Here is a 23,365-nt window from a genome sequence, read left to right as displayed (position 1 = left end):
GATTGGAATTAAAACCTTGATTTTGACTCTTAAAAATTTATCTTGTTTTCACTGAAACCTCATCAATCACTTTCATTTCTAAATATGCCCCTACTAGCTCACTTCCTAAGCAAACGATCCCTTACAACAAAGATTTTAGAAAGAGAGAGGAGGAAAAAAGACAGTTCAGGAAAACCAACAAGCACATCAGTTGCCTTTTCTCCACCAAGAATCCCCCATTGCTACAAAGAAAGGATGGAAGTGCTTTTTTTCACCTCTTGTTTAGGGACAAGCTTGGTCATTATAATTATGCAGCATTTAGTTTATTTTTCTATTGTTTTCCTTTACATCTCAACCTCATATACAGAGTGCAATAAAATAAAAGAGAATTGTGCATAGAACTATATATATATATATATATTTTTTTTGGAAGTAGGAAGGCAGGGCAATCAGGGTTAAATGACTTGCCCAAGGTCACACAGCTAGTAAGTGTGTGAAGTGTCTGAAGCCGAATTTGAACTCAGGTCCTCCTGACTCCAGGGCTGGTGCTCTACTCGCTGCACCACCTAGCTGCCCCTGTGTATCTATATATCTATAATCTATAGCTTATTTTTCTTAAATATATGTACATGTGTATATGTGTGTGTATATGTATACATATAGATATAAATATACACACGCATATATAATTTAGCATGTACCTTTCAAAGTTTTCTTGCTTACCTATGATTCCCTCTGATTTCCTACAATTCTCTTCCATGTATTTTTTTGGAGGGAGACAACAGGGTTAAGTGACTCGCTCAAGGTCACGTACTTGTCAGTGTCCCTCCCTTATTTCTTTTTGTTTTCATTCTTCTCCTTTTGACTTTTGCTTCCTGCATTCTCAGGTCTCTTCCAGTTCAGATGGTCTGTGGTCCACATTCTAAATTTCAGTCTCGCTTTCACATTCTGTATTGTACACTCGATAGCTCTAAGGGAACTATTGATGAGTTACGAGAAAGAGATGGCAAGCCTGGTCATTGGTGAATCAGTTGAGAGAACAGAGGATGTGTGGTTTACAGAACACTCACTTCAGGAATGAAAGCTGTCTTCAATATGTGAAGGGCTATTATGTGGAAGTGTTGTCTTTACATTATTATAGTCACTGTATATAATGTTTTCTTGATTCTGCTAGATATTGTGACTCAAGTTGATCTGTCTTCCCATGATTCTCTGAATTTTTCGTATTAGTTGGTTTTTCTGGTGTAGTGGTACTCCACTCGTACCACCATGTATTTAGCCATTCCCCAGTTGGTGGGCATCCACTTTATTTCCCATTCTCTGCTCCCCACAAAAGTGGGGAATATTTTGTTGTATATGGCCTATCTTTCTTCCTTTGGTCTCCTTAGGGTATGTGCCTAGCAGGAGGACCACCAGGCCAGAATATGGATAGTTTTATCGCTTTTTGAGCCTAATTTTAAAATGCTTTCCAGTATATTAACATGGCTGCCTCTTCTTACAAGCTATGTCAAGGCTGTCCAACCTTAGGTTTTTACCGAAACAATAGACAATATATTTTGATTTGCCATTTTAGTGAGAGCTCTGCAGTAGCTCGGCTTCGTTTACTAAAGCGTTTATGTAAATTTCTATGCTTGCTGCATATGGGCTGGGCTGCATTTTGGACAGCCCTGAGCTATGTGAATCTAGACAAATCACTTGACTTCCAGGTGCTTCTGTTTCATCATCTGTAAAATGGGGATAATATTGCATACATTGCCTACCTCTCAGTGTTGGTCTGAGGAAAGGTTTAAGAGGACCATAAAGCATTGTAGAAATATGAGATGACGAGGTTGGCAAAGCAGGGCCAGAGAACGGTATGAGTAAAATTTGTCCGCAGGTAGGTGTTCAAAAGGGTGTGATACTAAGGCACATGTTATAAGGACAGAGAGAGCTCAGCCTAGCTATAGAAAATGATTCATTCATTTCTTCTTTCATTCATGTATTCATACAACATGAAAGAATCATTGAATATATAGGTGAGAATGTATAGGAAAGTTCAGGAGCTGGGTTGTGTTTTGGGGGGTTCCGGTCCCCTACCCTGTCAGAAACAAGGAACTCTAAGAGGAATATATTCCAGGCACAAAGGGGTGTGTGTGTGTGTGTGTGTGTGTGTGTGTGTGTGTATGTGTGTGTGTAATAGGAAGGAGACCAGTGTGGCTGGACCACGTAGATTGGTTAGGGTATAGTAAGACTGGAAAAGTAGGTAAGGACCAGGTGGTGAAAGGCTTTCAAATCTCAAACAGAGTTTATATTTGATCCTAAAAGGAATGGGAAGGATCTGGAGTTTATTGAGTGGGTGGGTGATATGGTCAGACTTTAGGAAAATTAGTTTGGTAGTTGTGGGGAGGAGAGATTGGAAGGCAGAGTCATGTGAGGCAAACAGACCAGTTAGGAGGCTATTGAAATAGTCCACTGGCTAGGTGTTGGGAGGGGTACCTGTAGGAGGCAAGGTGAGTCAAGAAAAAGGAATGGATGAGCTGCAGAGGTGTAAGATGTGACAACAAATTGTATACATAGGGTGAGTGGGAGTGAGGATGATACCAAGGTGATAGGGAACCTGAGTAACTGGAAGGATGGTTGTGTCCTCTAGAGAAACAAGAAGGTTCAGAAGAAGAGTGGGCTTTGGGAGAAAAATAGTGAGTTCTGTTTTGTACATGTTGAATTTGAGATGCCTCTAGAACATCCATTTTGAAATAGGCAGTGATAGGTTCTCGGAAAGGAAACTAGGACTGGATATACAGATCTGGGAGTCATCTGCACAGAAATGATAATTAAACCCATGAAAGGTGATGAGTCACCAAATGAGAGAGTGAGCATAGAGAGTTCATGTTATCAGTCAGTCAGCAAGCATTTATGAAGAGCCCACTATGTGCTAGACACTGTGCGAAGCACTGGGGATACAAAGAAAGGAACAGAAGAGCTCACATTCTAATTATCAGACAAGTTTTCTGTATCAGCAAGTTTTTACTTAATTAGTTTTTTTGGTCAGAGATGGTTCAATCTAGTAGTGGGAGATGGGAAATGATTAAAATGTAAAGACATGGGGCAGCTAGGTGGCACAGTGAGTAAAACACCAGCCCTGGAGTCAGGAAGACCTGAGTTCAAATATGCCATCAGACACTTGACACCCTTACTAGCTATGTGACCTTGGGCAAGTCACTTAACCCCAATTGCCCTGTCTTCCCCCCTGCAAAATGTGTGTGTATATATATATATATACATACATACATATATATACATATATATATGTGTGTGTGTGTGTGTGTGTGTGTAAAGACAATAGATATCAATAAAATTAATTGTTGAATAACAGAATGAGTGGACTGGATTAGATTCAGTGGTTCTCAAACTATGTGCTATTGTAAAGGCCCCACTTCATTAAATCACTTAGGATAATCAATAAAACATATCTTCTATACATTTGAATAAGATCAATTCACATAAATATTATTAAATTTTCAAATATATGTAGTTGTTATGATTCATAAAATATGAACTCATTTAAAAGGCTACTGAATTCGTGGTAACTTGTCATCATTATTTATTTGAAGCAGCTAGATGTTACAATGGACTGAATGCTAGATCTGAATGAGGAAGACCTGAGTTCAAATATGTATATTTACTAGCTGTGTGACCTTAGATAAATCACAGCCTCTGTCTGTCTCAGTTTCCCCATCTGTAAAATGGGGATAATAACAGCATTTATCTCATAGTGTTGTTGTGAGCCTAAAATAAGATAACATTTGTTATAAACCTTAAAGCATTAGTCAGTCAAAAAGCATTCATTAAGTGCCTGTTATATACCAGGCACTGGAGATACAAAGAAAGGCAAAGGATAGTCTCTGCTCTCAAGTAGCTCACAGTCTAATGGGGGAGAGAACATACAAACAACTATGGACAAGTAAGACACATGTAGGATAAATTAGAGATAATCAGTAGAGAGAAGGCACTGGAATCAAGGGGGATCGGGGAAGGCTTCTTGGAAAAGATAGGATTTTAGCTAGCAACAGAAGGAAGCCAGGGAGGCCAGGAGAGGGAAATGAGGAGGGAGGGCATTACAGGCATGGGGAACAGCCAGTGAAAATACCCAGAGATGGAGTATCTTGTTTGAGGAATAGCCAGAGGGCCAGTGTCCCTCTATGAATGTTAGCTATCATCCTTATTATTATCTCTCAATTAATGATCACAAAGAATTATTTGGGGGAGTAGTCTTCAATTTTTTATATTAAAAAGAGTTTTTATCTTTAAAAGAGTTAGGAACTACTGGATTAGATAATCTTTGAGGTCCGTAGCAATTAAGAACTTTGCTCAAGGTAGCATTGGTAGTAAGTAGCAGAGTCAAAATTTGAACCCTTGTCATCTGACTCAAGGTCTAATATTCTTTCTACTGTACCACGTGCCCTCTATGACTCTTCACAGGCACCAATAAACAGAAAAATAAGACTGATTTCAAGATGGAGCTGTCTTCCAGTGGGATCAGTGCTGACCTCACTAAGGTAGGTTTGAAAGCTGAAGAAAGGCAGTAGGGAGACAATGGAGTTTATGGAGTAGGGGGAATGACATTGTCAGACCTGTACTTTTTTTGAAAGTTAATTAATTTTTTTTAGTTTTCAACACTCAGTTCCACAAGTTTATGAGTTCCAAATTTTCTCCTCCCCTCCTCCTGCAAGACAGCATGTGATCTGATATAGTTTCTACATATACCTTCACATTAAACTTATTTTCCCAATAATCAAGTTGTAAAGAAGAATTATAACCAATGAAATGAACCATGAGAAAGTCGAAACAAAACCAAGAATCAAATCAAATCAAATTAAAAAAGAGAGAGAGAGCAAATAGTTTGCTTCAGTCTGCATTCAGATTCCGTAACTCTTTCTCTGGATATGGATAGCCTTTTCCATCATGAGTCTTTTGAAGTTGTCTTAGAACCTTGCATTGCTGAGAAAAGCCAAGTCTATCAAAGTTAGTCATCATAGAAGCAACATGTCTGTGGTTGTGAACAATGTTCTCCTGGTTCTGCTCCCTTCACTCAGCATCAGATCATATAAATTTCTCCAGGTTCTTATGAAGTCCTCAGACCTGTACTTTAGGGAAATCACCTTAGCATCTGTGTGGAGGATGAACACTGGAGGGGGGAGGCCCCACTAGTCTGAGGACTAGAAGTAGCTGAGTAAAACCCAGAGATGCAGTTGTTTCTGAGGAGGGGCACAAAAACAGCTGACCTGCCCCTAGTGTCTTTCCTTTTGCAGGGCCGCAGTGTGGTGGGAGCTGCTGGGGCTCTGGATTGGGCTGGTGGGTTTATAGACCTGGGGCAAGATCTGAAGGATGAAACATTCGTGGGTAACCAACCCATGAATCAGGAGGCAGAAGCTGGGTACTTGGGTAAGGTTGTCTTGTTACCCTCCCACAATTCCCTGATTAAAAGACAATGTGCCTTGTTCCAGAGACCCTTGGCCCTCTCCTCAGCCCCATAGGTTCTTGTCTCCGAGTCTCTTGACTCCCTCCACAGGCTATACGGTGACCTGGCTACTCTCCAAAGGAAATAGGAAACTACTGGCAGCCGGTGCTCCTCGATATCAGCATGTAGGTCGGGTGCTACTCTTCCAAGAACCAGACAGGAAGGGAGGAAACTGGAGCCAAGTGCAGAAGTTTGAAGGGATGCAGGTGAGCAGAGCGTGTGGCCACAGGTGGAGCTGAGGGTGTGTGATGGAGACAGCAAAGCTGGACTGGAGGAATTGAACAAGGTGGAGATCTAGGCATCACCAAGACCCTGGTAGAATGGAAAGAGCTCTCAACTTGAAGGCAGGAACCTAGGCTGCCACAGCTATCACTAGCAATTTTCGTGCCTGAGGCAAGTGGCAAGGACAAGAAACATGCCACTGGCCTCCCCTTCATCCCCTCAGTTGTGGGAAGCCTGTAAGACCACTTTAGGGAAGGCTGCTTTGTAAGAGGAAGATGGACTCACCTATTCTGTGTCCTGGGCGATAAGGGTGGGGAGGACTACTTCCAATTTTAACTAGCTATTCCGGAAATCTAGGTGCTAAGCTTAGTTATTACTCTCCTACTCCTCTGCTACTATGGGACAAAGCTCTGAATTGTCCTACCTTAGTTACAGCTCAGTGGAATGACATCCTGCCTCTGATATTTTCTAGCTGTGTGACCTTGAGCAAGGCACTTATACTTTCTGAGACTCAGTTCCTCATCTGTAAAATGGAAATAAGTCACACTCTAGTCTAGTACCTACTTCACTGGGTTGTTCTGAGAATTAAACGAAATAATGTCTGCAAAGTGTTTTATAAACCTTAAAGTGCTGCTTAAATGTCACCTGTTGTAATTATCTGGGCTCTGACGTTTACATAGCTGTGTGATCTTGGGTGTTTCCTCTTCTGTAAAGTGGAGGTCAAATTATTCATGCTATCCAGCTTCACCCAATTACCGTGGGGGGAATGTCCTGCAAACCAACATGCTATATAAATGTGCGTGATCATCATTATGCCACCTCTTCTTTCTTTCTCTCTCTATAGGTTGGCTCTTACTTTGGTGGGGAGTTGTGTGGGATTGATGTGGACCAGAATGGGGAGATGGAGCTGCTATTGGTTGGAGCTCCCCTGTTTTATGGGGAACGGAGAGGAGGCCGTGTTTTTGTCTACCATAGGAAAGAGGTAGAAAGTCATAGCATTGTGTGTGTGTGTGTGTGTGTGTGTGTGTGTGTGTGTGGATGTTGGGGGGCACAAGAGAAGTGTGGAAAAGGAGAAAAAGGAGAGCCTTTCTCTTCTAAGGACCAGCCCAAGTCTTGCCTCCTTCATGATCGTCCCAGTCTGAGTTAACCTTGCTCTTTTCTGCCCTTCTACTGCCCTTACTATAATTATTGATCATTCTGGTCTATGCCTAAGCATGGGGCCTACTGGAAGGAACCATAGCACAAGCTTTAGTCCGGCAGATCAAAGGAGGGTACCCCTTAGTACTCCTATTTCACCAGCTTATATTGTAACTTAACTTTTTTAAGAGTGTGAATTTTTTTTCTTATCTAGAACATAAGATTTTTGAAGATGGGGTGCAAAGGAGAAAGAACACTGAGACCCCAGTTTTATTCTAGGCCCTGACACTAAATCAGTATTTGACTTTTGGCAAAAGGTTTCTCTTCTCGGGGTTTCAATTTCCTTATCTTGAACATGACTCAGTCAGCTGAGGTCCCTTCCAGATCTAATGTGCTTTCTAGCTCTAAGATTCCAGAAATTACCCATTTGCTGTATTTCTTTTGTAATCTCAGTATCTGATAACAGTGTCTTGCACATGGTATGTACTCCATAAACACTTTTGGAGGTAATAAATGAATTAATGTATGTGTGACCCCTTCTCCTTGCTCCCAGCTGGCATTCCAGATGATGATGGAGCTTCAAGGGGACACTGGCTATCCCCTGGGTCGTTTTGGAGCAGCCATCTCTGCTCTGACTGACATTGATGGGGATAATTTGACAGACGTGGCTGTGGGAGCGCCACTGGAGGAGAGCGGGGCCATCTACATCTACAATGGGAAGCCTGGTGGACTCAATTCCCAGCCTAGCCAGGTGAGGAGCTTCCCAGGACTGGGGTCCAAGAACCTAAACCTAATCCTTTACCCATAGCCTGGCCTTTCCCAGTTGTTTGGCATCAGAGCTACTGACTTAGTAAGGCCTCTCTTTTTTGTCCTAGCGCATAGAGGGCATCCAGGTATCCCCAGGACTCCAGTACTTTGGACGATCCATCCATGGTGTCATGGACCTTGGAGGAGATGGACTGATAGATGTGCTTGTAGGGACTCAGGGCCAAGTAGTTATGTTGAGGTGAGATGATGTGGGATCCTTTGAAATCTGTCTTGAAAAGACACAATTTTGGGGATTTAAGAGACAAGGAGGGCTGATGCCTAGGTATGATTGTTGGAGGAGGGTCTAAGGGAAAAGGGATGAGAGTCCCCCACACAAAATCAGGCATATCTTAGCCTGGGACAACCCCATACACTTTTTTAAAAATGGAAGCTAGAATAAGGGTAGTGATCTATAGAGAAAGAAACATGAAGTCTAAAAGGGATTGGGGTAGATAGCTCTGGGAAAGGGGAAAGGCCACAGCTGAATATTATTCAAAGCCCCACCTTCCTCTGTGAATTCTCACTTGAATTTACCTCTCCTTTTGACCTCCCCTCACCCAGCTCTCGTCCAGTCTTGGACATCATCTCTTCATTGGACTTCTCCCCAGCGGAAATCCCAGTGCAGGAAGTGGAGTGTTCCTACCAGGCCAGTACAAAGAAGTCTGGGGTCAAGATCACTGTATGCTTTTGGGTCAGGAACCTCACACCCAAATTCCTAGGTCAGTGCTGTTTAGTCACCTCTCTTCCACAAAACAGTTCTCTTCACCCACTTTTAGCCCCATTCTATCTTGTTGTCTCATAGATTTAGAACTAGAAAGGACCTTAGAGATCATCCAGGCTGGGGGTCCTAACCAAGCGTCCATGAACTTTTTTTTTTTTAATTTTGATAGCTGCATTTCAAGGTAATTGGGTTTCCCTTGTAAACTTATGTGCTTTATTTTATGCATTTAAAAACACTATTCTAAGAAAGGATCTGTAGGCTTCATCAGATTTCCAAGGGGGACACAAAAAAGATTATGAAGCCCTGGTCTAGGCCAATCTCTTTACCTTATAGATGAGGAAAATTATGCTCAGAGAAGCTAGGAGACTTCCCCAGACTCATACATCTGTTGCTAGTAGCAGAGCCGATATTGCAATCCGAATTTGTCTGTTCCAAATCTATTGTTCCTTCCATGATGCCATTTCCCTGCTCAGAGTTCAGGCCTCCTTCCTCTCAACCTCCCAAACCTCTTTACTCTGTCCAGGTCCTCTAGTGGCTAATCTCACATATATCCTACAACTGGATGGACACCGGATAAGAAGTCGGGGTTATTTCCCTGGAGGGAAACAGGAGACTGGAGGGAACATGACTGTCACCCCAAAGGAGTCCTGCACTCAACACTGGTTTAATTTTCCTGTGAGGAAATTAGGGGGTTTGGCTCTGGGGAGGGGAAATATCGTAGTTAAATGTAATCCTGAAGAGGATTCTGCTTGCGGCAGGAGAAGTTCAACAGACGGTTATAATATTGATATGCTTGTTCCCTCTAGGTATGCATTGACGACTACATCTCCCCCATCAATGTCTCCCTGAGATTTGCTCTTTCTGAGGGTGAATACAATGTAAGAGGGATGGGGTCTTGGGTGGGAGTGGAAATTAAATTCTATATAATTTTAGAATCCCCAACTTAATGCCGGAAAGGATCTTAGGAACCTAGAAAGTCAGATCTGGAAGGGACTTTACCTAGAAAGTCAGAGCTGCAAGGGATCTTAGGGACCTAGAAAGTCAGGGCTGGAAAGGACCTTAAGAACCTAGAAAGTCAGGCCCAGAAGGGACCTTAGGAACCTGGAAAGTCAGAGCCGGAAGGAACCTTAGGAACCTAGAAAGTCAGGCCCGGAAGGGACCTTAGGAACCTAGAAAGTCAGGGCTGGAAGGGACCTTAGGAACCTAGAAAGTCAGGCCCAGAAGGGACCTTAGGAACCTAGAAAGTCAGAGCTGGAAGGGACTTTACCTAGAAAGTCAGAGCTGTAAGGGATCTTAGGAACCTAGAAAGTCAGGGCTGGAAGGGACTTTAGGAACCTAGACAGTCAGGGCTGGAAAGGACCTTAAGAACCTAGGAAGTCAGGCCCAGAAGGGACCTTAGGAACCTAGAAAGTCAGGGCTGGAAGGGACCTAAAGGACTATCTAGTCAAACCCTTTCGTGTTAAAAATGGGGAAACTGAGGCTTAGAGGTGAAGTAATATGTGACAAAGGGCACTAGTTTGTGGAGCGAGAATTCAAACACTTGTCTCCATCACAAAATGAGCCCTGGGTGGGTGTTCAGGGTGAAATGGGGGAGGCAGAGAAAGGTTTCTGGAGGTAGATTAACCAATCAGGAGGCAGCTGCCAGCATTAGAAACCCTCTGGGGTCATGGAGTGACGATATCAGGGGAAACCTCCCCATGGACTCAATCAGAGCATCCAGTCAACAAATAATGATTAAGTGTCTACTGGTATTTGCTTTTAAGCATCTGCTGTCCTCAAGGGGCCTCACTCATTGCCCAGCAGGTCAGCCTCAACCTGTGGTACCTCCTTCACTATTTTTTTTCAATTCACAAACATTTATTTTCTCTTGCTCCCACCTCTCCTCCTCCAACTAAAAGAAGAGGAAAACCCAAGCCCTCTTAACAATATGTATAGTCAAGCAAAACAAATTCCCACATTGGCTATGCCTAAAAATGCCTGTTTTGTTTTGCATGCTGAGTCCATCACCTCTCTTATTAGGCAACAGCAAGCTGGGGAGAGAAGAGCGGTGATTCTGGGAAAGGGGCAAAGATCATAGCCAGACATTACCCAGAGTCTAACCCAGGCGTGGGAAACCTGTGGCCTTGAGACCACACGTGGCCTTCTAGGTCCTTAAGTGCAGCCTTTTGACTGAGTCCAAATTTTACAGAACAGATCATGTGGCCTTCTAGGTCCTTAAGTGTGGCCTTTTGACAGAATCCAAATTTTACAGAACAGATCATGTGGCCTTCTAGGTCCTTAAGTGCAGCCTTTTGACTGAATCTAAATTTTGTCTGTAAAATCTGGATTTCATCAAAAGGCTGCACTCAAGAACCTAGAAGGCCACAATATCCTGAAGGCTAACGGTTCCCCACCCCTGGTCTAACACTTCTCTGAAAATTCTCATCTGAATGACCTCTCCTTCCCCTTCCCCATTCCTTCTCCTGGTTTCCCCCACGGCTCTTCACCTGGAAAGAAAATACAGCCTACGATGAGGCCTGTTCCACACTCGGAGACCAAAATGGTAAGAGAGGTGGAGGATGGATAGAAAGAGAAAAAGAGGTTTTAGGGGGAGTAGAAGGAACCCCCATTGGTACTTTTCTCTCCAGATTCCTTTTGAGAAGAATTGTGGGGATGACAACAAGTGTGAGGCCAATTTGAAGTTGAACTTTCATCCCCAAGGGTTTGTATGTCCAAAGCTCTGACCTTTGCCCCTTGACCTCAGTACTAATCCTGAGGCTGGCCTCTGATCTTTTCTCCAAACCAAGTCCACTTCTCTGATTCTGATTAGAACAGTGCCTAACACATCCATTGTAATCATTTAATCAGTGCCTAGTGATTGACCGGTGGGTCCCGGGCCCTGTTCCTTGATCTCTTCTTCAGATCCCCTGAATTGCGCGTGGACCGTACATCCAGCTTCTCTGTTGCTTTGGAGCTGAGTAACATCGGGGAAGATGCCTACCGGGTTCACTTGGGCTTGACTGTTGCCCAGGGCCTCTCCTTCAGAAAAGTGTCCATGCTCCAGGTAAGGAAGGGAGCAGTGAGTGCCCTGCTCCCAAAGTCTTGGCTCTCTTCCCTCTGTCTCTGCTCCCTTCTCCCAACCTTGAAAGACTAGTCCGCTGAAAATGCAAGCAGGGTCAAGAAAGGGGGAATCTTTAAACCCTTAAGTTCCTGGATAAAAGAAACATCAGAAGTTAGTAAGGGGGAATTTGTAATTCACAGAATGTCAGAGCTGGACAGGGCTTTAGACATGGTCTGGACCTTAGAGAAGGAAACTGAATTCCACAGTGGGAAGTGACTCGCCCAAGGCCATGAAGTGATGTGGGACTTGGGATGCAGGATGGCATAGAGAAAAGACCAGCTGAATTTGGAGTCAGAAGGTCCCAGATTTGTATTTCAGCTCTGCCCCTTTCTACCTTTGTGACCTTGGGCAAGTGATTTAACCCCTCCTGGCCTTAGTTTCCTCATTCTGTGAAATGAAAACATGAAACTACATGCGCCCTGAAGTCCTTCCAGCTCTGATGTCATATAGATCACAAACTGTGACCCTCATCCAGGGCACTTTCCATTATGTCCAATTTTCCTTTTTGAGGGACATTCCTAACCGCTTTGAGACTGATGTCCGGGAGGATAACTGCCATTTGGGGACCCAATTGGCACCCTAAATGACTTCGGTCTTCTCCTCCGCTGTCTATAACCTCAGAGTCAGGTCCCTGTGAGCTGTAAGGAAGAGAGTCATGAGGCCAGGCTCTCTGTGTGGACTCTGTCTTGCAACGTGAGCTCCCCCATCTTGAAAGGAGGCCGTACGGTGAGATCCTCTCAAATCGTGGGACCCATGAGAAGAAGTAGGGGGAGAAGCAGGGACTGCTCCCTAAGGTCTGGGAAAGGATAGGACACACGCATCTGGGGAAGGGATTGTAAGTGGAATGGGAGGGGAGGGTTCGACTGGGGCCTGTGAGGAGGAATGTCTGTGCCCCAGGAAGGAAGGAGGAATAAGGGAGGTGGGGAGGGTATGATGCTTCAGTTCTGGGGAGGCATCCATCTAATCCTTCCTGGTGCCTCCTGACCCCAGGTATTGGTCCAGATAATGTTTGACACCTTGTTGAACAGCTCCTGGGGGGACTTCGTGGAGATGCAGGCACGTGTGAGCAGGTGAATGAAATCTAGGCACGCCTTTTCTCAAAGCCCCTTCCTTGTCTTCTGCTACTCTCCAGGCCTGGGAGCACCGGCCCTCCTTTCCCAGCTCCTTCCCAATTTTGCCCCCTATGCAGTTCCCCGCAGGTGATGTGTTTGTACCATCTGTCCCCTGTGCCTCCATTGCCCTCCCTGCTCCCCCCTCCCTCCCAGCTTCCTTGGCTTCCTTTAGGACTCAGCTCAAATCCCACCCTCTTCAGGAAGAATCCTCTTCTGGTCTCCCCCAGCTGCCTGACCCTTCCTTCTAAAATTACCATCCATTTTCCTTGTATCTATCTGATGTGTACATTTTTATTTTTCATGCCATCTCCCCTTGAAGGGCAGGGATTGTTTTTGCTTTTGCTTGTATCCTCAGTCCCTGGCACATAGTAAGGGCCTGGTAAATGCTTGTTGACTGACCAACTGATCTGTGTCTGCAGTGACAATGAGGAGTCCGTACTACTAAAAGACAATTGGGACACCAAGAGGATCCCCGTCCTGTTCCCTATCAACACGATGGTTGAAGAGTATGTTTTCCTCAGCCCCTCCTACCCATGATCCAGGCATTCTGCCCTTCTGCCTTCCTAAGCTCCCTCCCTTGCGACCTTCCCTCTGAATACCTGCTCTTCCTAACTTCCCAGGTGGGACTTGCCCCAAATCCCAACCCCAGGACTGACCAACTTGTTTAAAACCATTGCTATTGTCTCTTAACAGATCTTCTTGCTTTGAGATTTTCTCCTACTTCCTAATCCATCTTTCACATCCCTACCAGACTAATGTTCCTTATGCAAAAATCTGGTCATGCCCTTCCTTTTTAAAAAAAAAATCCTAAATGGCTCCCTATTACCTACCAAACAGATAAAGGTCAAACTTCTTGCCTGACATTTAAGGCACACATAATCTCTAGGTTCTTTAATAAGAAAAGTTTACATTTCTAGTGTACTATATGGTTTATTTTTTTTACTATATGGTTTAAATATGGTTTTTCCCTGACAGCTACCTTGTAAAGGCATATAATCATTATTAGCTCCATTATCTATATGACAATCCTGTGGTTCAGGGAGATGAAAGGATTTGCCTGTACTTCTAGTTGGAGCCAGGCTATGAACCTAGGTCTAATGATTATAACTACAGCCTTTTCTACTATATCATATGTTTCTCAGCCAAGCTTTGAAAATGATGTGGTATGTATAATATATACCAGATTGCTCGTTATCTTGGGGAGAAGGGGGGGAGGGAAAAAATTTTGAACTCAAAATCTCATAAAAAATGAATATTAAAAACTATCTTTACATGCAATTAAAAAAATACTATTTACAAAAAAATTACGTGGTAGGCAACAGGGAGCCATTGCAAGTCCTTGAATAGGGAAGTGTCATGGTGGAAGCTTTGTGTGGCAGAATCAAAAGATCTGAAGGAAGAGAGCTATGAACTCAGTAGGTATAGCCCAAAGGACAAAGCCAAGATGAGATGAGAAACTCAATTAAGAATCCCTAGTTCACTAGACTCACTAGGCTTTTTGCTCTATTATGCCTCAGATTCCCTTGGGCTCTGACCTACAATTGTTTGTTCAACTGTTTGAAATACTGAACCAAGAAAACCCAGAGGATGTGATGGTGTTTTTCTCTAAGGAAGGGAGGGGGAGTGCAGGCCAACAAAGAGCACATACAACAAAAAAGCATTCTAACTAACTCTTAATTAAAACATGGGTGTGTTAGAGTTGGAAGGAACCTTAGAACACAGAATTCCAGAGCTGGACGAACATGGGACATGAAACATAGGGTGTCAGATCTGGAATGGACATTGGAACACAGAACTTCAGAGTTAGAAGGGACCCGAAACACAAAGTATAAGGGCTGGGGGAGGACTGAGAGAGACCCATTAGGACAGTGATGTCAAACTCAGTAGAAACTGGACCACTGATCTATACATAGGGATCCCTGTGGGCTGCGTATTGACTTAGTTTTAAAATGTAATACTATCTGTGTTTTGTGGTATTTTTATTTATTTGGTTTAATATTTCCCAAATACATTTTAATCTGGTTCAGGCCACACTTGAAGTGCTAGAGGCAGAATGTTTGACACCTGTGCTCCAGGGGGCCATATTGTATCTTCATCTGTGTTTTATCTTCTGTGATAGTAATCCTTTCCTTGTTGCTGCCAAGGGTCTCTGTCTCCAGTCTCTGGGGTGGGCAAGAGTGGGAATCATTGGAGCATAGATTTAATGCTGGAAGGGACCTTAGAGGTCTGTCCAACCTCCTCATGACCTAGGTTAGAGAGCTGAGGTCCAGACTGGGGAAAGGACTTTCTCCAGACCATATGGGTAGTAAGAGGCAGAACCAGCACTGAACCCTGGGTTGTCTCGCTCTGCAGCCAGCTTTGTGTTTCACCATGTTCTTGCTCCCCTATGAGCTGGTGAGGATGTACCAGTATATCTGGGTACTAGATTTTGTTTTGTGCAATCTAAGGCAGGATTAGCTTTTTTTTTTTAGGAGCCATGCCACACTATTGACTTATATTAAACTTGTGGTTAACTAAAACACTTAGATCTTTTTCATATTTGTAATAGCCACATGGATCCAATGCCTGGTGCATAATAAGCACCTAGTAAATGCTTACTGATTGATCTCCAAGCCATGTTTTCCCTATTCTTTACTTGTGTAATTGATTTTTTAAACCTAAATGCTTTACTTTTATTCTGTTTTAGAAGGCAGCCATTGAACTAAAGATGGCATCCCGTCTCCTCATATAGCACCTGTTAGCTCTGTAGGACATGGTACCCAATGTTCTCTTCTCTAGCTGTCCAGATCCACCATTTCCATTTTCTCTCTCTTCACAGCCAGGAAGACTCCACTGTGTACCTCAGTTTCACCTCCAAAGGTCCCAAAATCCACAAGGTGCAGCATATTTATGAGGTAGGAATCACAGACTCTTAAAAGCTTAAAATCTTAGAACTGAGAGAGACTTCAGAGGTCATTTAGTCCAACTGCCTACCCAGAGCTGGGATTCACATCATAGCAACCTTGGCCAATGATCATTGGGCCTAAGGCTTGAACATACTCAAGGTTAGACTCTGGCTTCATTGTTGAACAGCTCCACTGGTTAAGAAGCTCCTTATAATAAACTAAAAACATGGTTCCTGTCACTTTCCTCCTACTGGTCCAGGTTCTGACTTCTGGGTCTAAGCAAAACAAATGCCATCACTTTTGCACATGATAGCCTTTCAGGTACTTTTAGAGAGCCATGGAGATCCCTCTGCCACCCAGACTTTTGTTTTCTCGGCTAAATATCCCCAGTTACTTGAACCACTTATGTGGCTTGGTTTATGAGATGCTTTTGAGGTCTTCCTCTGGACCCCTCCAATTTGTTGTAATGTAGTGCCCCAAACCTGAGCTAGACACGCTTCATTCCATATGTGTTCTGACTCAAACTCCAAGCAGTACAATGGGACCATTTGGATACGGTGGTTTGACTGATGCAAACCAAGGTGGTCTTCGTTTTTTAAGGAGCCCATCATGGTGTCATCTCCTGTTAAATTTGTGGTCAGCCATATACTTGTCCAGTGTTTAGCACAATGCCTGGCCCATGTGTGCGCGTGTTCAGTCATTTTTCAGTCATGTCTGACTCTTCGTGACCCCATTTGGGGTTTTCTTGGCAAAGATCCTGGAGTGATTTGCCATTTCCTTCTCCAGCTCATTTGACAGGTGAGGAAACTGAGGCAAATGGGATCAAGTGACTTGCCCAGGGTCAGACAGCTAGTAAGTGAGGCCAGATTTGAAATCAGGAAACTGAATCTTCCTGATTCTAGGCCCAACACCCTATCCACTTCGCCACCTCGCTGCCCTCTGACACATAACAAGTGCTTAATAAATGCTTGTTGATTGATTCCCTATCCTTTATTTGTGTAACTGATTTTTTAAAACTTATGTGCAGGGGCAGCTAGGTGGTGCAGTGGATAGAGGACTGGTCCTGAAGTCAGGAGGACCTGAGTTCAAATCCTGCCTCAGACACTGCTATGTGACCCTGGGCAAGTCACTTAACCCCAATTGCCTACCACAACAAACCCTTATATGCAGAACTCTCCATTTATTCCTGTTGGATTTCATAGTGACTTTGGCTCATTGCTCCAGATCATTTTAAACCCAGTTTCTGTGACGGGTGGTGTTAACTAATTGGGTTGAAATTCCACCTCAGATACTTACTAGTTGTGTGTGACCTTAAGCAAGTCACTTTACTTGTATGAGCTTCTTTTTCCCATCTGCGAAACAAAAGGGTTGGACTTGATAACCTATAAGCTCCCTCTCAGCTTTAAAGCTATGGTCCTAGGATCCGAACCTGAGAAGACTCATAGACTCTCAGAATTTAGAATTGGAAGAGACCTTAGCGATGATCAAGTTCAACCCACCCATTTTACCTCCTCCTCAGAGGCTCAGAAAAGGAAAGAGATCTGACCAAGCTCACAAACAGTATGTCCAGAGCCCAGGCATACTGACTCCCAGCTCAGTCCTACTTCTGCTCTGCCAGACTGCCTCCTATAACTTTCTCCAAGTCATTGAGTCTTAAAAATATTGGCCAGCCAAAGAAGTGACAAGAAAATGCTCCTCCCTTCTTTGCAGAGTTGGGGAGCTCCAGATGTGGAATATTGGGTATAACGTTAGATGTGGTTAATGTGTGGGTTAGTTTTGCTGAATTTCTTTTTTTTTTCATTTTTTGTTAGAAGGGAAGAGGAGGAGAGAGGAATATATTTGGAAATTTAGGGGATATAAAAGCAAAAGATAGCAATAATTAAAAAAACATATTGGTCAAGATAGGGCTGAAGGCAGAGCCTTATGGTTGTCAATAAAGACTTAGCTTCAGGTTAACATGGAAGGGTGGGGAATGAGTTATCTGACAGGTAGAGAGGACAGGAGTAGAACCTGGAAATGCAAAGCACAGAATGTTAGAGCTCTTGGGAGTCACTGACCCGGAGCATGTGGCTACAATTTGTCTCTCCTCTGTCCCCAGGTGATGTCTGAGGTCTTTGTTGAAGCCCCACCTACTCTAGAAATCCTTGTCTTTGTGCCAAAAAGTGAGATGAGGGAATTCTCCACAAGGAACTGGACTGTTCAAGTGGTTGGTATCAGAGGGAGCAATGGAAAAACCTGGAGGTTTGGGAATACCTGGGTCTAAGGAAAGATGGGAACTTCTGGACCTGAGCTGGGCAGGGGGGATTTGTATGCTTGTATCTGAGCTTTAGGGAGGAGAGATATCTGGATCTGATGGGTGAAAGGGAGGTCTGGATCTAAGTGGCAATCTCAGTCCTTCAAATGCTCCTATTTATAAGGAACCATATCATGCTCTAGGCTCACTGAGTCTTAGCAGGCATTAGAAGTTGGTACAGGATACAAGGTGCTTGGATCTGAGCTGGGTGCTCAAGATCTCTGAGTCTGAAAAGGCATTGTGCGTGGTTGGGGGTGCTTGGATCTGAGCTGGGGAGGCCTGAGTCAGCTAAGGTGGGTAGATGAGGGGTGGGGAATCAGTATATGTCAGGATCTGATCAGGGAGGGGGCAGAGATAGCTGGTTTGTCTTCAGAGTAACCTGATGCAATGCCTTTTCCATGCTCCGAAGTAATGGAGAATCCTTCCTTTCTTGCCCCATCCCCCATCATGCCTCTAGGAACCCCCAGAACCCTGCTATCCTGAGGACCCAGATGAGTTGTCCCACCCCACCCAGGTAACCATTTAGGTGCTGGAAGTGTGAGGAGCAAAGGCAGCCTAAGCAGGCTCATTCCTCAAGTCTATCTCCGGCCCCAGCAGGGGATCCTGGTATCATAAAATTGACTTAATTCTTTGCTCCCCCTTTCCCAGGCCCGTGTCCTAGGGTCTGTCTTCCGGTGTGTAGTTGATTTCAGGACAAAGTTTTTGGTTCGAGTGAGTGGGGTGGTGGAGATCACTGAAGAGATCCAGGTAGGTAGCTTGTGAGGTGGCCCCTGGGGTTTGTCTGATGGATGGGGATGGGGGGGGTGGGCCTATAGGGTCGGGACTGGGGTTAAGGCAGCCGCTAAATTCTCCCTCTCTCAGGCCTCTTCCATGCACAGCCTGGACAGCAACATCTCTGTGATCTTCAACTCTAGCAAATACTACCACCTCTATGACAAGGCGACTGCCCAATCCCAGGTATTGGCATTCAGGAATCATCCTTCTTTCTCCTGGCTCCTAGAAATTCTTCCTAGAGGGTAGAAAAACCTCTACAAAAACCCTCTCTTCTCCCTTAGGTTGTTACAAAGGTGGAAATTGTGTACGAGAAGAACCTTCTCTCCATCTATGTGCTTAGTGGAATTGGTGGCTTGCTCCTCTTCCTCCTGATTTTCGGAGTGCTCTACAAGGTGAGGATCCTTTGGTCTTGAGAAGGGCCAGGGTCATTGAGGACTTTCCTCAGGAAGAGAGATGATAGGAGCCCAAGAGTCCATCCACCCCATGGACTGAGAAGCCAAATGACATAGTGATACTAAGACTGGATGGTGGGGTAGGGCGGGGCAAGAAACCTGGGTTCGAGGCCCATGTCTGCCATTGGCTTGCCGTGCAGTCTTGGGTAGATCGCTTCTCTGTGGGCCTCCTTCGTAAAAATGAGGGGATTGGACAAGATGAACTTCTAAGGTCTCTTTCTTCTCTGCTGGTCTAGATTCTGGAAGGTCCCATAGTTGGCTGAGCCATTCCTGGGATCGTGGCATCATAGATTTAGAGCTGGAAGGGGACTTAGAGGCAATTTAGTCCAGCCTGTTTATTTTTACAGAAAAGGAAGCAGAGTCCCATTGAGGTTAAGTGACTTGCCCAGGCTCACACAGGTAGTGAGTAGTTAGGCTTGGGTTTGAACCTGTGTACCCTGACTGATTTCAGTATATGAACTAGGTGAGTAAAGGGACTGGCCATGATCCTTAAGCCTTGATGATCTGAACTTCTTGGGGTGGTGTCGGCTCCTCCGTGGAGATCCACGACATTTGTTTCACTTTCATTGCAAGGGATTTTACCTGATCAAGGAAGCCCATTTTAGGCACTATTCCCCTTGGCTTTCCTGGCTCCTAAACCAGTCTGGCTTCCTGAGTAGTTTGTCCCCACTGAGTGAAGTGGGAAGGGAGACTTGGAATCAGGTCAGGCTCTGACACAAGCCGTGTCATCCTGGATAAGCCAATGAACTTCAGCTTCAATATCTTCATCTGTGAAATGGGACACAGTAATACTTGCGCTATCTGCTTCGTAGGACTTTGTGAAGAAAGGGCTTCATGCTCCTTTTGTTGCTTAATTGTTTCAGTCGTGCCTGACTCTTCATGACCCCATTAGGAGTTTTCTTGGCAAGGATGCTGGAGTGGTTTGCCATTTCCTTCTCCAGCCCATTTGACAGATGAAGAAACCCAGGCAAACAGGGTTAAGTGACTTGCACGCTGTCACATAGCTAGCACGTGTCTGAGACTGGATTTGAACTCATGAAGATGAGTCTTCCTGACTCCAGGCCCATCCACTATGCCACCTAGCCACCTGCTTTATACTCTACCAATATGAATTATTATTGCTACTTTCCTAGTTTTCTGGTGTTCCCCCCATCCAAAATAAAGGAGAATATTGTCTCTCAAGGGAGATTAGTGATTCTTTTACTCTAGGTACTCTAGACCTGTGGTGTCAGGGGCTGCTAAACCTTACCTAAGGGGATCCCTGCTAACCACAAATTGACTTAATTTTAAAGTAATGTTATCTATGTTTTATTGAATTTTTATTTATTTTGCCAAGTATTTCCCAATTACATTTTAATCTTGTTCTGCCCTTTGGGGAAGAGTTACTGTTTGACATCTCTACTCTAAATGGAACTCACTTGTATTGTGAAATCTCTGGCTCTCTCGGCCAATCAGAAAGCCCCTTGTTAGGGTGTGTGTCTAGGGCAAAGTCCGGAAGGTGAGTAGGATTCTTTCATGGTAATTCACTCAATTTAGATGATATCCTTCATCCTCCCAAAATTGCTGGGAGGAGGGAATAGGGAGAATAAAACAAAACTATCTCCTAAATTAAAAATTTCCTGATCTCAAAATTAGAAACCCAACCCCTTGGACAGTACATTCAGGCAAGCCTGTCCTTGGCACAAAGTGAGTGCCTTGGGCTGGGCAGTGTGATTCAGGGAAGCAGCAGGTGGGGGAGATGTAGTTGGCTCCAAATTACTGGTGCTATAAACCTCCTGATGCTCATGTTCGGTGCCTACACTGACTCCTATCCCCAAGGCCCAGGACTAGGCTGGTGTTCTGCCTACCACATACCTCTCAGATGGTCCTTTGCTGATTACTTTTCTCCTTTCAATCTGATTTCATGCACAGGACACAATTGCACAGATTTCCAGGAGTGGAAAGGGTCTTCTAGTCCAACCCCTATCCAACAAGGACTCCTCATTACAATATAATACCCTCCCCCAAAAAATAATTCTCCAGCCTCTGTTTAAAGACCTCAGTGAAGCAGAACCCACTACTTCCTGAGGCACCCAATCCCACTAAGGATTGACTGTCATTGTTAGGAAGGTTTCACCAGTATCAAGCTTAAGTTCGTCTCTCTGTAACTTCTACCCACTGAATCCTAATTCTGCCCTGTGGAGCCAAGCAGATCACGTGCAGCCCTTGAGGATGGCCTTCACGTCCTCCCTGAATCTTCTCTTCTGTAGGCTAAACATCTCATCTATCCTTATATGACTTGGACTTAAGAACCTTCACTCCTCTGAACCTTCTCCAGCTTATCACTATATTCCTTCTTCAACTGTGGAGTCACTGAGAAAGTGTCCAACCAAACTATTGCTGTTACTTCGAAGGTGCCAATCTCCTTTCCTAAACTCTGCATTTTCTCAATCGATTGTATTGTTGTCTCCAAATGCAATATTGGCCTTCTTTCAGAACTAGACTACTGCTATAGGACTGTGGCCATGGCACTCCAAATTCAGTCCTTCAAATGCTTCTGTCCACGTGTTCTGGGATCAGTGAAATTAATACAAAGCATTTCTCCAGGCTTTGCATCCTCCCTGACTATAGTAATGGATCCTTGCATTTATTTCATCTTTTATAATTCACAAAGTGGGTTCATCCCCATTTCATATTCACCTCATTCTGTAAGGGAGGCAGAACAGGTACAGTCACACCCATTTTGCAGATGAAGATACTGAGGTTCAGAGAAGCAAAACGACTTGCTCAAACTTGCACAGCCAGGAAATAAATGGCCAAGCTAGGATTTGAACACAGATCTCCTGATTCCAAGTTCTGTGATCTTCCTGTTCTGTACTACTGCACAGCTCCAGTACTGGCCACTGTGAGGAAACTGGAAAGAAGTGGCCTTGCTCTTTTTAGGGGCGAGGTTGTGTTGTATACACAAGATAAACAAAGATTCTGGGATCCCAAGTGAGTCATTTGAATGGAGTATATCAGGGAAGGCTTCCTGGAGGTGAATTTTAAGCAAAATTGTGAAGGTAATAATGAAGTAATGGAAAAACATGTATTAAATACTTCTACATGCAAAGCACTGGACTAAATGCGGGGGATACGAAGGAAGGAGGTTCCTGCTGTGAAGGGTAAACAAGGATTGGCAGCAAAACTCTTGAGGGCTCTCTGGATGTGGGAGAAGGGCATGAGCAGAGGGGTAGAAGGATCACTCTCTTTTCTCTTCCCATGGGCAGGTTGGCTTCTTCAAAAGAGACCTCAAAGAGAAGATGGAAGCTAACGGTGCAGTCCAGGGTGGAATCATGGACACAGCCTCCAGCCCCTGTGCTGCTGCTGACCCAGGCTGCACAGAGCCCCTTCAACCAGAGGAAAGAAAAGGCGAAGGCTGTGCTGAGCCCGGCAGCTCAGAGCCCCTTCACCTGGAGGAAGGAGGAAGAGGAGAAGGATGTGGAGACTGAAGCCTGAGCTGTCAGGGAATATCCTGGGGGTCCTGGGGCCCCAAAGTCAGAAAAAACCCAGTGCCGATAGTCAGCAATCTGGAGGTTTAGTATTACTATGACCATGTGGAACATTTTATACCATTTTATATCATTTTTGTAATTTCAATAAGACTCAGAGCCTGAACTAATTAACCAGAAGAAGAGTCTGGACCTAACAGTCTCTTTGTTCTCTGAGTAAGCTCAGAGATGCCTCTTCTTATGTCAACACACTCAGAGCCCTCTTTCCTTGCTCTGTCCATGGCCATTAAGGGTGAGAACCTTGACCCCAGACACTATCTTGAATTATGTGACTTTTCCTTATCTTAATATTTTATGGGCGTATACTATGTTGTGGAATGTTAATGGCAAATTAAACAGAGATCCTGAGTTGTAATTTCAATTGGCACTTTGTCAACTATCTGACTTACTGTATTTACAATCTATTCCATCAAGGAAAATCCTTGTCTTGTATCATAATTAACATACATGGGGGTCATAAAAGTGATGTAATGCAGGCTGTTGTGTTGGGACCAAAAAAAATTGTATTTAAGCTTCCTCATTTCTTTGTTCGGGGAGTCAGACTTAGTCCGGCCCCCATGCATGCATGTATTCGCTAAGTTTAAAGGGAATGAATGAATAAATAAATAAGCAATATGAATTTTTCTATCACCTAGCCTGTTGTTTCCTTCAACCAACTTTCAGGTTTAACAGTTATGGTGCTGTGAACTTCGGATGGAAGTGATGGAAAGGGGACAAAGCAGCCCAACCTTGCCAATGCTTCAGGTGCCACAGGATTCATTTTTCCTGGAATTTTGGCCTTGACAAGGTCGGGGATAAGTTGTCTCTATTCCCAGCTTCCAAAAAGGACTCCCACAAATTTGGTTGAAGTCTGAAA

General features: G+C 44.2%; 1 protein-coding gene across 3 annotated transcripts in view; it reads left to right on the top strand.

Moving 5' to 3' along the window:
* The window catches only part of ITGAL (integrin subunit alpha L), a 30,966-nt gene extending 8,353 nt beyond the window's left edge, over window positions 1-22,613 (top strand). Inside the window, exons 10-31 of one of the 3 annotated variants that reach the window (XM_036741267.1) lie at window positions 4,438-4,514; window positions 5,268-5,400; window positions 5,528-5,682; window positions 6,543-6,680; window positions 7,389-7,586; window positions 7,711-7,841; window positions 8,204-8,361; window positions 8,887-9,038; window positions 9,170-9,241; window positions 10,867-10,905; window positions 10,991-11,064; window positions 11,265-11,406; window positions 12,085-12,189; window positions 12,454-12,533; window positions 12,995-13,081; window positions 15,394-15,469; window positions 17,559-17,666; window positions 18,211-18,267; window positions 18,402-18,500; window positions 18,615-18,710; window positions 18,809-18,919; window positions 22,228-22,613. In XM_036741267.1, coding sequence (XP_036597162.1) covers window positions 4,438-4,514; window positions 5,268-5,400; window positions 5,528-5,682; window positions 6,543-6,680; window positions 7,389-7,586; window positions 7,711-7,841; window positions 8,204-8,361; window positions 8,887-9,038; window positions 9,170-9,241; window positions 10,867-10,905; window positions 10,991-11,064; window positions 11,265-11,406; window positions 12,085-12,189; window positions 12,454-12,533; window positions 12,995-13,081; window positions 15,394-15,469; window positions 17,559-17,666; window positions 18,211-18,267; window positions 18,402-18,500; window positions 18,615-18,710; window positions 18,809-18,919; window positions 22,228-22,449 — 2,510 coding nt within the window. In that variant the 3' untranslated portion in view covers window positions 22,450-22,613. Of the gene's footprint in view, window positions 1-4,437; window positions 4,515-5,267; window positions 5,401-5,527; window positions 5,683-6,542; window positions 6,681-7,388; window positions 7,587-7,710; window positions 7,842-8,203; window positions 8,362-8,886; window positions 9,039-9,169; window positions 9,242-10,857; window positions 10,906-10,990; window positions 11,065-11,264; window positions 11,407-12,084; window positions 12,190-12,453; window positions 12,534-12,994; window positions 13,082-15,393; window positions 15,470-17,558; window positions 17,667-18,210; window positions 18,268-18,401; window positions 18,501-18,614; window positions 18,711-18,808; window positions 18,920-22,227 lie in introns of those variants that run through there. The other 2 variants (XM_036741266.1, XM_036741268.1) reach the window with 2 other exon arrangements.
* The last annotated feature ends 752 nt before the right edge of the window (window positions 22,614-23,365 follow it).

The sequence above is a fragment of the Trichosurus vulpecula genome, chromosome 1, assembly GCF_011100635.1.
Source record: "Trichosurus vulpecula isolate mTriVul1 chromosome 1, mTriVul1.pri, whole genome shotgun sequence".
NCBI classification, from domain to species: Eukaryota; Metazoa; Chordata; class Mammalia; order Diprotodontia; family Phalangeridae; genus Trichosurus; species Trichosurus vulpecula.
The sequence above is the reverse complement of the archived record's forward strand: the minus strand, read 5'-3'. Positions and strand labels throughout refer to the sequence as shown.